This window comes from Falco biarmicus, chromosome 7, assembly GCF_023638135.1.
Source record: "Falco biarmicus isolate bFalBia1 chromosome 7, bFalBia1.pri, whole genome shotgun sequence".
NCBI classification, from domain to species: Eukaryota; Metazoa; Chordata; class Aves; order Falconiformes; family Falconidae; genus Falco; species Falco biarmicus.
Window position 1 is genome coordinate 676,884 of NC_079294.1, and position 14,335 is coordinate 691,218.

The window sequence follows — 14,335 nt, forward strand, 5'->3', positions numbered from 1 at the left end:
TGCACCATCTGGGGAAGGAACTATGGAAGGTTAATGCTATCTTTTCAAACATTAAGAATCAATGGAAGAATTGTAGAAAATTTTTTTTGGGGAGAGCTAGATAAATAATTTTATCACTTCCTTTACCAATAAATTTTTATCCAGAGGTACGTTGCACATACTCTGCATTTTAAAACTGCAGTAATAAGTCTAAAAATATCCTGATGTTACTTATAAGAATTATAGATACCTGCATTTGCAAAATTAATTTCTTCCTGCTATGGGCAGAAAGGGGGAAACGATCACATGCATGCCAAGAAACTGACTAAACATGAAACATCTACCAGTATCAGAAGATTTGGAAGATACATAACCTGATTGCACAAATTGCTTTAAGCAATGCCTGTTCATTGCCATATGAGTTACACCACAAGTTTAAAGAAAGTATGGGATAAGAGCCAAAAGACTGGTAGAGAAAGAATAACAGAATTACTGATAAGGCACTCTCTTCTTCTGGGTCATGTGGAAATATTAATAACAGTAGTTATTTTTTTGTGTAATGCTTTTGATCATGGGATGACAAAGCAGATTATGAAAGAGGAAAGGAACATTATCACTGCTTTATTGATGGGGAAATGCAGATAGAGAAGCAAGATAAATTTAAATGGAAGCAATTGCCCAGGGTGACTTGGCAGCCTGGAGCTGAGCTGAGACTGGAGCCAACATGTTATGAGACCTTTTCCAGTAAGTTACCCATCTGGTCGTGCTGCCTCTCTGCATGTATCCCACAGTACCAAACTGCCTGTTGCTACACCCGAATCTGACCTGTTACAGTAATAACAAAACAAGTTCTCGGAGCTGGAGACGTTACAGACAGCTGTAGTCGCTCAGCAGGCAAAAGAAATGTCCATTGTCTAAAAATAAGGGCAAACAATGCACAGGACCGAAGGACAGCAGTTTTGCTCCAAATGGGAAGGTTGGAAAGGGTGAACGACAGTGTAGAGAGAGATCAAGTCTCACCACTCTTCACAGTATTTTCAGGTTCTCAGTTTATTACCACAGGTTCATGAGACATCAGCTCTTTTATGCACTTAGGAACAGATGCCCAGCACTGCTCCCCACTAAAAACCCCACCGTCTTCTTAGCAGCACCAGAGAGAATCCTGACCACCTAATGCTCTACGTACATCAGGTTAGCGCATAAAAGGAAGGTTAGTTGCATAGACATGCAAGTGCCTAACCTGCCTCTTACCTGAAAACTCTGACAATCCCCAAGAAACAGCTTCTCAACACCCTGCAGCAGTGCTTGGCATAGCTGTGCTCACCCGACTGGGAGGCTGTTTGCCCCAGCCTGGGGCTGGGGGTGGTCCCTGGGAGCCCACCCCAAAGCAGCCCTTGTGTGTTGTGAAGATTTAATGCCATACTTGTAGCTAACTATGCAACCTTGTGTTACGTTAGTACCAGTTGCAGAAATTAGAAGCTTCTTCACTATATAAAAGCTTAGAGTTTAAATCAGTAAGATAGAAGTGCATTGCTATTTTTGCATATTTGTTGATGGTGAAAGGATGTGATTGCACGTTGGGTGAGACAGTAGACTCGTTACGTGGACTGGGCTACCGCTCTGTGGGAGCAGCAGACCAGAGGGGATAGATCCTTCCTAACCAAACCCTCTTTAGCTCTTCTGTTGCCCTCTCAAGAGCAAAGGACAAAGTTAGACCCTTGTCTAAATGCACAGAGTTAAATAAGTATCTCATCCTTTAAAAAGTTTCTCTTAAAATGTCAAATTTTTTCTTCTCCATCACAGAAATCTGTGGATTTGCAACAGACAGGGAACATACCAATAATGGTTTTTGTCAAGTAAATCTAGATCTGCATATTTTTTTCTTACCTCTTGTCTTTATTGCAGTAGCTTCTTTGAATTTCCATTAATGATCAGAGCTCCCACCTGCAAGAGGGAACAAATAGTAATGAGTGTTATTGAATAAGGACCTCTAAGAAAAGTAATAGAAACAATATCTCCTTTTTTGCAGCTTGCTCTCTATACAGTGCTATAAGGCTATGCTCTAAGATATTTATAGTAATTTATTATTCACAATATATCTTTTCAAATACAGTTAGTCAAACCGATTGCTATGTAAGCCTGGCCTTGCCCACTGCTTCCGCTGAGACTGTCCGGACAAAAACTGTTAAGAACTGCAGAGATCCAGTGTGGAATGAAACATTTTTCTTCAGGATTCAAAGCCAAGTAAAAGTAAGATACAGGGTGCCTTTGTTTTTCTTTGGGGGCAGAGGTCTCATTGTGTGATTGATATGCAGGGTACCATAAACATTGATATGTGTGAGGAGCTACGAGGATATGGGTAAGGGGATGTGGAGTAGCATGCAGAAGCAAAAATAATTTTTTTTTTTATATATATAAAAGATAACCAAGATACTTCACAACTATTCGTATAATGTTCTATCACTTTTTTCTTTTGTCTTTATTTAGTCATTGCTTTTCAAGGGTAAAGGTGAGAATTCAGAGTAAATTGAACAGCATAAAAGACTATGAGCTAAGTATAAGTAGTGGAAGCACCCTGGTGCTGTACTTTTTTACTATTCCTTTGAAATTAAATGCAGTTTAAAAAAAAATCACCAAACAATAGGTAGTGTTTGCAAAAGAAGACCACCTGAGCTTTTACCATGGTGATAAATGTTAGAGCTCAAGGTTTGCAAGTCCCACTATCCATGCCTTCCAAAACACAGCATCAGCATCAGAGTCTAGGAGCCCACAAAGATCAGTGATAGACCAAGGAAGCCAAGCTTACTTCACACCTGGGGCAATCAAACGCTGCTTTACAGCATGCACCCTTCATTTGCTAGCGCTGGTGGCAGAGCAGCACAAGAGTTTTTGCCCAGTGCCAAATCAGCAGGCCAGTCCCCTAGCTCTCTTCAGCATTGATAACTGCTTCCAAAAGAGCATTAAGAACAGCTTGAAGTGTTGCTGCACTACAGGGTCTCCAATTAACAATCCCTCTTGCCTTTGCAAAAGTTACCTGTGATATGAGTCCTCAGGCTTCCTTCCACAGAGTTAGGTGTTACTACTGGTCCTGTTTGGTGTGACTTTTGGATTTAACTCATCTGCCCATCTGTGGCCTACATTCAGAGCTTTCCCTTCAGGCCTAAAGAAATTCTAACTTCTTTCAAAATGCTCGCGAGATGCAATTTCACTGAGCCCTGCAGGTTTATCAGGGAGGTGAAAGGCAAGGCACAAACATGGCAGCATGGGAACAAACACCCACTGATCTGCAACTCTTGCACCAGAACAGCGGCTCCTTATAATGGTTTGTGGTTGACAGGTCTTTCAAACTGCAATACCCCACATAACAGCTGAAAAAAAAAATAATCTTGGCCACAGGAAGCTGCTTGAACTAGTCCTTCATGGAGCAGTATTTGGGGAGACCTTGCCTTTACTTTGCAATAAGTTTGCAGCAGGAGACAAGTGGCATTAGCCCTGGTAACTTTCAGCATGTGGCGGCAGCAGTGTGGCAGTAGTTGCTGTGGCTTCTGTGTGGGCTGCCCAAAATGTTGGCCTGGGGATTTGGGACAACCAAAGTGCGCTGGCATGTCTGTCACTGCTGCGGGCTCAACAGGCGAAGTTAAAGCTCTCAGGGGTTTCTCTGCATACACTGTAGTTGCTACGCTCATTACCCTCTGAGCAGAGCCAGACTTCTGGTCTGGCTATTTTCTCCTCGCCTGATTTGTGTATCGAGACCATCATCTTCCTAAATCACAGGAGCCACAGCTCAGTGAAACCACATAATGCACTGTCACTGTGGAAGCAAAAAACTTGTTTGGGTATGTCAGGCTGGTTCCCATCAGGAACAGGGGTGTTTACTGAAAGGATTTGGTCTTGACTAGTGCCTGCCCAGTCGGGAGGGAGGGCTCTGCGAGCTGGTGCACTCCCTGGCTCCAGGGGGCCACCCTGCCAGGCGCGGGGGGCACGCAGCCCCACTGAGGGCTGGCTTTGCTGGGCTTCCAGCGAAGCCATCCTCATACCCTCTACCAGGAGCAGACAGAAACAGCGAACTGTCCAGAGACCCCCAGCTGCTTCCCACACAGCATCTCAGCCATGCAGACAGAGACCTTTCTTAGCTGGCCAGCCCCCTGCACATGCCCCTCCCGGCTAGTTGGGAGTGAGTGAGGGACTTCATATCAGTTGGTCACTAAATCAGCCATTTTAACCAAACAAGCAGAGTCTGTTGCAGTATCACAGCTAGGAAAACTGATCTGGTCTTCAGTGTAAGCCTGCCTTCTGCAAACTGCAGACCATTGATTTTATGCTTATCACTTCCGTCACCTTCCATAGTCCTTTGCAGACTATTTGTGGCTGGCCTGTACACCAAGTTGTTGTGGCTGCTTCTGCCTCTTGTCAGTGTGCTTGTCTGAGCAAGCATGGTGGGCAGGAACCCACCATTGACCCCGTCAGCCCCTAACAGAATTGTTTTTCTGTCTGAAGCACAGCGTGATGCATTTACGTGTATGGCCTTAAAGGGCAGCAGTCTTCCTGTCTTCTGACTGCAGACTGCAAACGCAGGTTCACTACAGCTTGCCATCTCTCACTTGCTGGTTTCTTACAGAAATGATAAATGTCAAAATTGAATGGTTGGATTCAGCGCTCTGGGAGGTACCTCTGAGCCAGCCTACCTGCAGCTACCAACCAGGCACAGCAGAGGCTGTTACTCCTGTCCATCCAAACAGGCAGGTGACAGAGGAGGCAGAGGAGGAGACTGGTGCAGTGTTAGGAAGGAAAGGATAAGAGGGTTTTATGTTGTTTCTTTCTGTGTATTTTGTCACTGGGTTAACAAAAACGTACCAGTTTCTGTAGATTCCATGGTCATTATCTCCATGTGATCTGTTTAATAATTTATGGGATGTAACTGTGCAGCCATGCAGCAGTTACATGGTGCTTCCTTAACATGTTTTAATCACTGCTTATATCCAAGGATTTTTTTTTTAATCAACAGCATTGAAGTCCTGACCAGTAGATGGTTTCCTACACAATTCGGGGAAAAGCGATGATCTCAAAACAAATCAGAGGTCAAATGTGTTTTTCAATATGGGAGGTACCTATGCAATGATTCTTCTAGCCTTTGTCATTTATATTACTCTGTAGGGGAAAATCAGCAACAAACACTAATGACGTTAGGTTCAGAATATCTTTTTTAGTTCTGTGTGGATGAAAAGGTTGTGCATGCTGTCCCACTTCTCCCCATCTGTTCTCTGACTCCTGTAACGTGCTGAGTATGTCATCTTGTACCTCCTAAGGTCTCAAAATAGAGATGTTGTTAATCCTGCACCTCTGTTCACAGAATATTCTTGAGCTGAAAGTCTATGATGAAAATGCAGTCACTAAAGATGACCTCCTCTTCACTGTAGTCTTTGACGTTGCTAAAATCCAGCTTGGAGAAACTGTTTGCTTGACTTTTCAGCTAGATCCAAAGGTGAGGAATAAAACTGCCTTGTTCACAGGAAGGAAATACATTTTTGGTATTACCTCCTAAACAACTTCTTGTAAAGCAGTTGTAGGTGTGTGTGGGTTTTTTCCTGTTGGTTTGCACTTCATGTATCCTGTAAAATACCTTCCAAACCTTGTTCAGCAAAGTGGATAAGGTTTACCTCCCTACCTTGGACATAATCCTGCAGGCTTTTACTAGCTTCTCAACTCTCTTAGCAGGGTTTTTCTGACACCAGAGTTCCCTTTCTCCCGCCCCTCTTTCTTGACTCCATTGCTCAAATAGGTTTTATTGGAGATTAAAGACTTCATCGCTGTTGCACAATGATTCTCTGTTACGATTTCTTTTCCTGGGTCCAGCATTTGTGAGTTTGGACATACATGTTGGAGTTTTCACTTTAAAACTGATACCCTGCCCTGTAGTTCTTTTCTGTATACTTGAATATAAAAAAAAGGTCCATGCTGAGGTGCTAAAGCCCATTGATGGCCAATTACTGTAATTATCTCGTTCCTTCAGTTTGCCTGAACATGATGACTTCAACATGGGATCTGGATGTCCGATTTAGATCAGTTTATAGATTTGCTGTTTCACTGACTTTTCTTACAGGATATGTATCTGCATTCAGCTCCACGGTGATATCGACAGGTAGTCTATAGTAACTTGCCTGGTGGCTGGTCAGTGCATTGTCTGTGTTATAGGAGTCATGATCAGAAGAATTGAGAATGCCCTCTGCTCTACAACAGTATCAGTCTTCTGATAATGTTACCTAGAAAAAAACAAGGCTTTAAACAGTTTCAAGCCAACAGTTATTGCAGGCTTAGGACTGCAGATCGCCTGTGTGACTGCCTTACTCTGCTTCACCACCGAACAAAGCGCAGTCAACCTGGGGATTGGTGGTTAAAGAGGCAGGGGGAACACTTTCCAAAATCACTCTTAAGTCAATTGCTTTCACTCGTCTGAGCAAACCCTAGAGCAGGAGGGAAATTCGATTTGAAGACCTGTTTCAGGAGCCAGAATAATCATTGACAACCATAGCTAGTGGGAAACAAAAATTAATTCAAATGCTTATAATAAATAAATCTTTTACAGACACAAGAGACACTGGAGGTGGAGTTTGCATCAGAGAGCATGTGAGTAAAACCGACATGGGACCAAGGAACTGTCCTTAGCAAAAGCAAGCAGTCAAACACACACTAGCATTTAGCATAGTATAGTTTAAAATGCACAGCATCACAGCAACAGCTGGTGTTTATCAAGTTAGTCGCATATTACCTAAAACTCTGTGTTTCTTATCTACCAAGAATCATCTTGGATACTAATTTGTCCCATTATTTGCTGGACAAGGGAGAAGGTTAACAGGAACTGCACCCACTGTGCCTATGACTGCTATTGTTTACCAATATCATTAAAAAAATAAGGAAGACACATTTCAGATGTCTCCCAAAATTAAAGATCAGTGACATGTTTGAGACTATGCTGGGCATTAAGGAACGTATTTAAGGATGTACTTAGGTCGTATTAGTTCTGATAGCATTTTTTTTCTCTCTCTTTCAGTCCAGTCCCTCCTGAAAAGCTGGTCACTAATGGTGTATTAGTGGTAATTTTAAACTGTTTCTCTTCTATGTTCATTTTCACACTAGTGATGGGAGCGGTAAATCCGGCAGATGCCCCAGTACCTCACTGCAGGCAGGGGTGGAGGGGAGAGAGAGGGGGGTTGGACGCTGACAGCCGCCCTGTTACACTGCTCCCTGCAGGAGGGTGTGTTAGGAAAGGGTGAGCATAGTCCCTGGGGGTACCAGAGACCTGTCCACCAGCAGCAGCTTGCAGCAAGCCTTTTGGTGAAGTCGGAGGTGCTTTCATTGACTTACTGCCTCTGTGTTGTGCCCTCAGGGGACTTCCCTTGGGACCCCCTCATGACCATCCTGGCTCTCCCACCTCCATAGGATGATGCGGAAGTTGCTTTCTTGACTGTCCCTAGCTCACTGTTTGGAGGAGTTAGCACCTGGCTGTTCAGCTGCACCACAGCAAGGGCAGCCCTGGATTTGGCCAACCCAATCAGCCTGCCCTTGGCTGGCTCCAGCACCCTCCCATTCCTGCCCCTGTTACTTCCCCTCCCTTAGCAGTCCCGTCCCCACGGACAGACCACAGCACACAGCTATTTTTCTTTCAGCTGAAAGAATCTTGGCATATTTTCAGAGTGCCAAGGTCTTTCTCTTGACAGCCTATCAAACACAGGGCAGACAGTCTTCCAGACCCCAGGGACTCACGTAGCCAGAGACAGGCAGAAGTGAAGTGACTCAGATGTGGCATGTTATATATGCTTAATTTGCTTCTCATTCATCCCTGCTACAGTCTCGTGAAATTTCCTGCTTGGAAGTCCTGGTGGGCAAGAGACAGATGAAGAAAGAACCTTCAGGTTAGACCTTAAATTAGAAATAAAAAAACTTATTTTACAGTAAACTGAAAATTTCTCTCTCTCTCTTTTTTTTTCTTTTTTTTCTTTTTTTTTTTTTTGGTCATTTTCTTATCCGGCAATGTTGTTCTTATAATTAGAGCACAGGAACTAGATGGTTAGGAGTATATACGGGATCATAGACCCAACAGCTATAGTGTGTCTGTGCTAACTAACTATAAAAACTGGACTTTGAAGTTAAAGTAAATGATTAGAGTAATAACGAATCATATTAGTGCTGTAAAGTAGAAGTAAATACATATTTCTATCTCAGTAATATAATTTTTGCCTGATTTGGCTGTATGTCTGAGTTCTTAAAACAGCTTCTGGTGTTTTATAAGCTCTTTGCTTTCTTTTTCTTTCTTCTTTTTTTGTTTGTTTTCTTTTTTGTCCTTTCCTTCTTCCTGGATAAATAGAGTCTGGGAGCTTTTAAGCGTTGTTGAATGTTTTATATATAAAAATGACTTCTGAATGACCATTTAATGTTCTGTTTCTGAGATCATAGTCATTAACTTCTCTGTGTGCTTTTCACATCTTTTTTAGAAAAAGACTTACTGTTTTCAGTGAAGGGATCCTACGAAGAGAGCCAGACCCTGTTCCTGGGCTCTTCCCGGCAGCCTGTGGGGCCCCTGGACTTCCATTACATCAAGTACAGCCTGTCAGAGCTACACGTGGCTCTAGTGGAGAAGAAATCTCTTTTCTGCTCGGTATGTGATTGTCTGCTTGCGTAAGCACAATAAACTCATGGTTTCCCATACCTGACTGAGGCAAATGAAGAGAATTTGTATTTTTAATTAAAAGTCATATTTTGTGATCTTCTGCTCGGGAAGAGCACTGTGTGCCGTAAGGCACCTAAATATTAGATGCCAATTTGGAAGCTGCTGAATGGTGACCCCACTTGAAAAAATAAGTTGGAGACAGTAATTTTTTTTTTTGTGATGTATACATTAATTATTGTTCTACATTATAATTATATTTCAGTGTACCTCAGGTGAAGAGAAAAAAGACTGCCCTGCATCCCTCACTATTCCTCTGGATTCACTTCCCTTCAAGGAGAAAGTAACAGTAGCAGAGGTGATTGATACCAACTTTTTAGGATAAATGTGAAGCTATGGACCAAAGATCAGTGGTCCAGTGATCAATGGGCAGGTGTTAATTAGATCAGTGAAGTGGGGGGTTAGATACGTAATTGCTAGTGCCTTTACATTCCTAACAGAGATGGTTATGGATCGGTACATTTTCATATGAACCAAGTAGAATCAAAAATGACAGCCAAATATTTGACAGAGGGGTTTCTGTGACTGATGACTTTTAGCTGGGGGACTAATGCAGGTCAAAGCAAATGCAAATGACGAGGCAAGATGGGGCACACTGGCAGAGCTGATGCTGGTTTTTGCTGTATCCTACTCTTTGTATCTTTGGTATAAAACGATTTAAAGAAAATAAAGTGGAGTTGGAGAAGTTTAAAAATTGTATGGATTTTCTGATTGTAATGGCTTTGTGGCTCCAACATGGCTCTTAGAAAAAGTGAGGGGCTTAGATGCTGACTGAACGGTAAGGACATGAAACCACCTCCAGTGCTTATATTGTATTTTTTTTTTCTAGGATGAAACAGTCAATTTACAGGTGAAGTCAAATGACTGGTAAGAAATTCTGTCTTTCGGGTTTTGTGGTTGTGAAAAAAAGATGCTGCCCAGTTTTTTTGCCTTCTTACCTTTTTCTGCAACTAAGGAAGACAGTATTTAGTTGGTGACAATGTTTACCCCTATTTACCCCATGTTAGTTACCCATGTCCAGAAGGTGAACGTTGTTAACTCTGCTGGGCAAAATTTCCTGTTACGCTACTATGCAAGAGTTATGCAAGTTTGGATGGGGAGAATAATCTCTTCTGGCTGAAAAATCCATGGAGCTATGAGTTTAGAAAAATACGTGTTTACAACTCACTTTCCTTACCTGTAAAGAATCCAGACTATCTATATATTATTTATTTATCTGTATTTATAAACCCTGGAGGTCTTCAGGCAACAAATTCTAGGTATTCCCTTTATAGTATCTATATATGGGTTGCAGTATTTATGTTAGACACTTCTTGAAAAATCAGCATAGCAACAAATACTTCTTTTTTTTTCTGTAAGACTTTACAACTCTTTAACTTTCTCAGCTTTTTCTCTACCTTGTCTGTACCATCTGTGGTGTGCTTTTGTGGGGCCACAATAGCAGCTTTTCTAAGCCTAGTATTAGACTTTGCAACTTGTAAGTACAGGTCTAGACATTAATTATAAATGATCACACACATCCTGTTTAACCCTGGACTTTGTTTGAGGTCAAGAAACTTAGATGTTCGTTTGGAGTTTGATCTGTGTATGCAGGAGAAAATTTTCCTACAGAAACGAAGGAAGTTTGTGGCTTCTGCTCTGAAAAAAGCACTTCATTTAGAGCAAGACCTACAAGACCATGAGGTATGGGGAGCACCACAGGGACTGGACCATGCTGTCTAACAGGAATGTGTTATGCTTGTAGCCGTTTGCATTATTGTTCCTTAACCAGCCCTACTGTATTCAGTGCCGAATGTAGAGTGTCTTTAGATGAAATGGTGTGAGAGCATGGGTGGTACTAAAGCCACTTGCTACGTTTGCTCAGAAAACAGAATGCCATAAATCAGCATTTCTTCCCTGCCTTCTTTCTTTTTCATCTGTAAATTACAGACCTGGATAGTTCTGCTGTCTTAGCTGAGCATTCAACCCAAGGCCCCCTATGGTGTTTTATATTACCAGGTTTTGGAGGGGGGAAAACCTAACAGTTAGTGATACATAACACTGACTGATGGGAATGTTTCTTATCACAGACTCTGTCCTCTGGTGCTTATCGTCTCAGCTGCATTGTCACTCAAACAGCACACAGACATTCAACATTTGTCTCTTAGCTGTCTGAGCGAGTTAGGATTTGTATTTGTATGTGTCCATGCTGGCATGGGGATGGTGGGTACTTTAGGGAGGGAACATGGTCTGTGATCAAGCACTTCAGAAATGGAGAAGTTTCCGTTTTGAGAGGGTTTTTTTACCTGTGCTTTTCCCTTTGTCCAGGACAGCTGGACCAAAGGCATACTAAATGTTACACAACAGAATGGCTTTGGATCCTATAAATTACGTCCCCGCTTACAAACTGATCACATCAGTATATTGTTTAGGGGAAGTACTTCTAACTACTAATCTCAGACTTCTGAACAAGATAATTTTTCTTATAGGCAGGTAAACCCAAATCAGAATACTTTGCTTTGACCTGAAATGCTTGATTTGATTCAGGTTGCTGCTGAGTATTTTCCTTGATGCAGTTGTCTGGAAATGTGTATTGGAAGTGTCATTAGACTCCTCTTCTCTCAGTGGGTTCCTTGGAGGGATTTGTCTTCCTGTAACAGTTTAGATTTCCATGCAATTAGGTTTTGTGGTTCTTCACTGCAATTATATACTCTAGGTACGTTATAGGAAATGTAATCTAGTCGTTATACTTGACTTACAAGAGAGGATGAGTTCTGCTTGTTCTCAGAGTAGAGCTTTCCTGAGATGATGTTCCACTAAAGAAAATGCAGTCTAATATTGAAATGCCTTAAACCAGCAAGTTTTTAGCTGTTTTGGTAAGCCAGCATATAACAATTCAGAATCAAATTGATTGATTTTGATAAAAGTTGTCAAAATTAGGTAATGACAGAAACTTTTAGTTTCATTATTATTTTGCTGTGCAAAATACCAGGTTTTCATCTTTTTCTCCCCTTCTTGGGGAACTGGTGAAATGTTGGAATTTCCTGTGGGACAGAAGTGCTGCAGTTTACTCGGGTCTGATCACATGTGCTGGTAAACTAGGTTGTTGCTTACCAGTGCTGTGTTGATGTTCAAACAGGTGCCAGTTGTAGCAGTCATGACAACAGGTGGCGGCACCCGGGCACTGACATCTCTGTTAGGCAACCTGTTGGGTCTTCAGAAGCTGGATCTCTTAGATGCTATTTCGTACATCACTGGGTCATCTGGTTCCACATGGTAAGGAGATCCTGAGCGAAGACATAATTTGCCACCGTTATCATCTGCTGTGTGAGACTCCTGTAAGAGAAACTTACTCTCTTGGTTTTGGTAAAGGTGTACTACTGCAGTCTTGAGCTTTTTTATTGCTGTATTAGGAAAACATGGCCTGAGCCAGCATGTGGTCTAGGCACTGCTTGCGGGGACTGACATTTTCCTTGACCCCTAGCTTCATCTCTAGGATCTTTCCTAGTGAGTGACCCTCACGTGAATCACAGCCTTGTGCATACACCTACAGGACACAGAGGGGTGTTTTGCAAGTCCTCAGGTTTCAGTAGTGATTTGAGGGGTCTTCTGAATCGAAAAATCTTTTCCCTTCAATAATAAACTGAGCCCAAACAGTGTTTTTAATGAACTTCACCTAGTTCATTTGATGTGATCCTTAAATCCAAGTCTAAAAAGTGAAAGCCTCTCAAGCATATGACAACGTACTTCCTTTCTTTTTTCCCAGGACCTTGTCACATTTGTATCAGAATGCTGACTGGTCACACAAGGATCTCTCCAGACCAATTGGTGAAGTCCGCAGACATATGACCAAGTGCAAGCTAAGCTGCTTCTCCCTGGAGAGTCTGAAGTACTATCACAAGGAGCTAAAACTGCGGAAGCAAGAGGGATACCAGATTTCTAGTGTTGATTTTTGGGGGCTTCTACTGGAAAAAGCATTAAGTGATGGGGTAGCGTGTCTATGCTTTCCCTAACAGCTACTGAATACTGTTGTGTGGAAAATGAAGCTCCAGTGACAGATGCTAGCTTGAGAGCATTCCAACATTATCCAGCAGATGATTTCTGCTGACTGACAAAGGGGATTTGTCCCCACATATCTCTCAACACGTTAGTGGCCAAGGGATATTCTGTAGAGCAGAAAACCTATGTCTCCTTCCTACCAGTATGAGCATCTGAGCACCTAACAGTAGAGTCCTGCTCTTGGTTTCTTTTGCTCTTTTCCTCCCTTTGAGAACTTAAATAATTCAGGTAAAGTGGATGCATTTACTGGGAAGAATGAGAGACCGTTGTACCAGTGTCCTACAGCTCACCTGTAGTTAAACAAGCTTATGTGGATGTGCAAATGTTTAGATCACTCCTTAGCTAAAAAAAAATGTCTGGGCACAAAATGAGTGGAGAGAATAAGAAAATGGAGATGGAAACAGTTGTGTACTTTGCTGTAATCTGGCAAGCCCATACACTATGCCAAGAAGGTCCCTTGGTTTTGCTCTTTGTTTCTGGTCGCTTCACAGAAAAACAACCACAGACTCTCAGATGAGCGACAGGCATTGAGTCAGGGTCAGAATCCCTTACCTATCTACATGATCCTCAACATCAAGGAAGACTACAGCCTTTCAGAGTTCAAAGGTGATGGCAAAACTGAGCTGTATCTCAACTTGGTTGGTGTTCAAACGGTCTGCATTCTCAGTTACTGCATGTCCTGCAACCCCTTGCGCTGCTGAACCATGGCATTCATAAACAGTTCCTTTTCCTCCTTAACTTCCTCTTCCATTTCTAGACTTTGTGCCTAGGCTCCGGGAGGAACCCATCTTCTGTGGGGCAGGAGAAATCTGGGGGAGGTGCTTAAGGACAGCCAAGGTACTGATAAGTCAAAGCCTTAGCTCCACATGTGGGGTAACTTAGGCTGACCCTTTTTGGTACAAACTTTGCTTATGTCCTGTCTGGAGAGACTTGTTGGAAGTTCTGAAGGGAACAAGTTTGGGAAACATTACTGAGTGGGTGGCTGAAACTGGCTGAATGATAATGCCTTACCCCGAGGAACGCCAGCCTGTGGTCACACTGCTGACAGGGCTTCTCCTGCACCTGCTTCCTTATCAGTTCAGAGTCCTTTCTGCAGGGAGGCAGGGATAGGATTGAGATTTAAAAGTTCATTTTGTGCCTCTGCAGAGTGGGTAGAGTTCACCCCTTATGAGGTCGGGTTCTTAAAATACGGCGCCTTCATTCGTGCAGAGGATTTTGGCAGCAAGTTCTTCATGGGTCGCCTGATGAAGAAGCTCCCTGAATCTCGCATCTGTTTTATGAAAGGTGATATGCTCCCCTGCAAAAGTCTGAATTGCATACAAATGGACTTTATTTTTCATATAACACAGATCCTGCATATTGCAGCCAGTGCCCTGCAAATCCAGAACCTTGAGATGCTGGAGAGCACACTGAAGAAGAGATCCCTTCATGCTTTCCATTTTCTTGTGTTTTCCCATTAAGCACTCTGTGCTGACTGCCAGAGGTAGGAGGTAGGCTACAGAGCTAGGTGGGACTGCAGAGCCGCCTTCTGGGAAGGTCGTGCCTCCTTTCCAGTTTTGCAAGGACAGTGGTGTGGTGTGTTTGCACCGAGGTGGC

At 42.7% G+C, this 14,335-nt stretch overlaps 1 protein-coding gene across 1 annotated transcript in view; it reads left to right on the forward strand.

The window, feature by feature from the left end:
• LOC130152376 (cytosolic phospholipase A2 epsilon-like) overlaps positions 1–14,335 on the forward strand; it is a 36,551-nt gene that overhangs the window by 16,720 nt on the left and 5,496 nt on the right. The window contains exons 3-15 of the mRNA XM_056345855.1: positions 2,093–2,229; positions 5,330–5,461; positions 6,563–6,603; positions 7,028–7,070; positions 7,826–7,889; positions 8,469–8,632; positions 8,907–8,999; positions 9,531–9,568; positions 10,249–10,384; positions 11,820–11,956; positions 12,447–12,669; positions 13,231–13,345; positions 13,886–14,023. Coding sequence (XP_056201830.1) covers positions 2,093–2,229; positions 5,330–5,461; positions 6,563–6,603; positions 7,028–7,070; positions 7,826–7,889; positions 8,469–8,632; positions 8,907–8,999; positions 9,531–9,568; positions 10,249–10,384; positions 11,820–11,956; positions 12,447–12,669; positions 13,231–13,345; positions 13,886–14,023 — 1,461 coding nt within the window. The remainder of the gene's footprint in view (positions 1–2,092; positions 2,230–5,329; positions 5,462–6,562; positions 6,604–7,027; positions 7,071–7,825; positions 7,890–8,468; positions 8,633–8,906; positions 9,000–9,530; positions 9,569–10,248; positions 10,385–11,819; positions 11,957–12,446; positions 12,670–13,230; positions 13,346–13,885; positions 14,024–14,335) is intronic.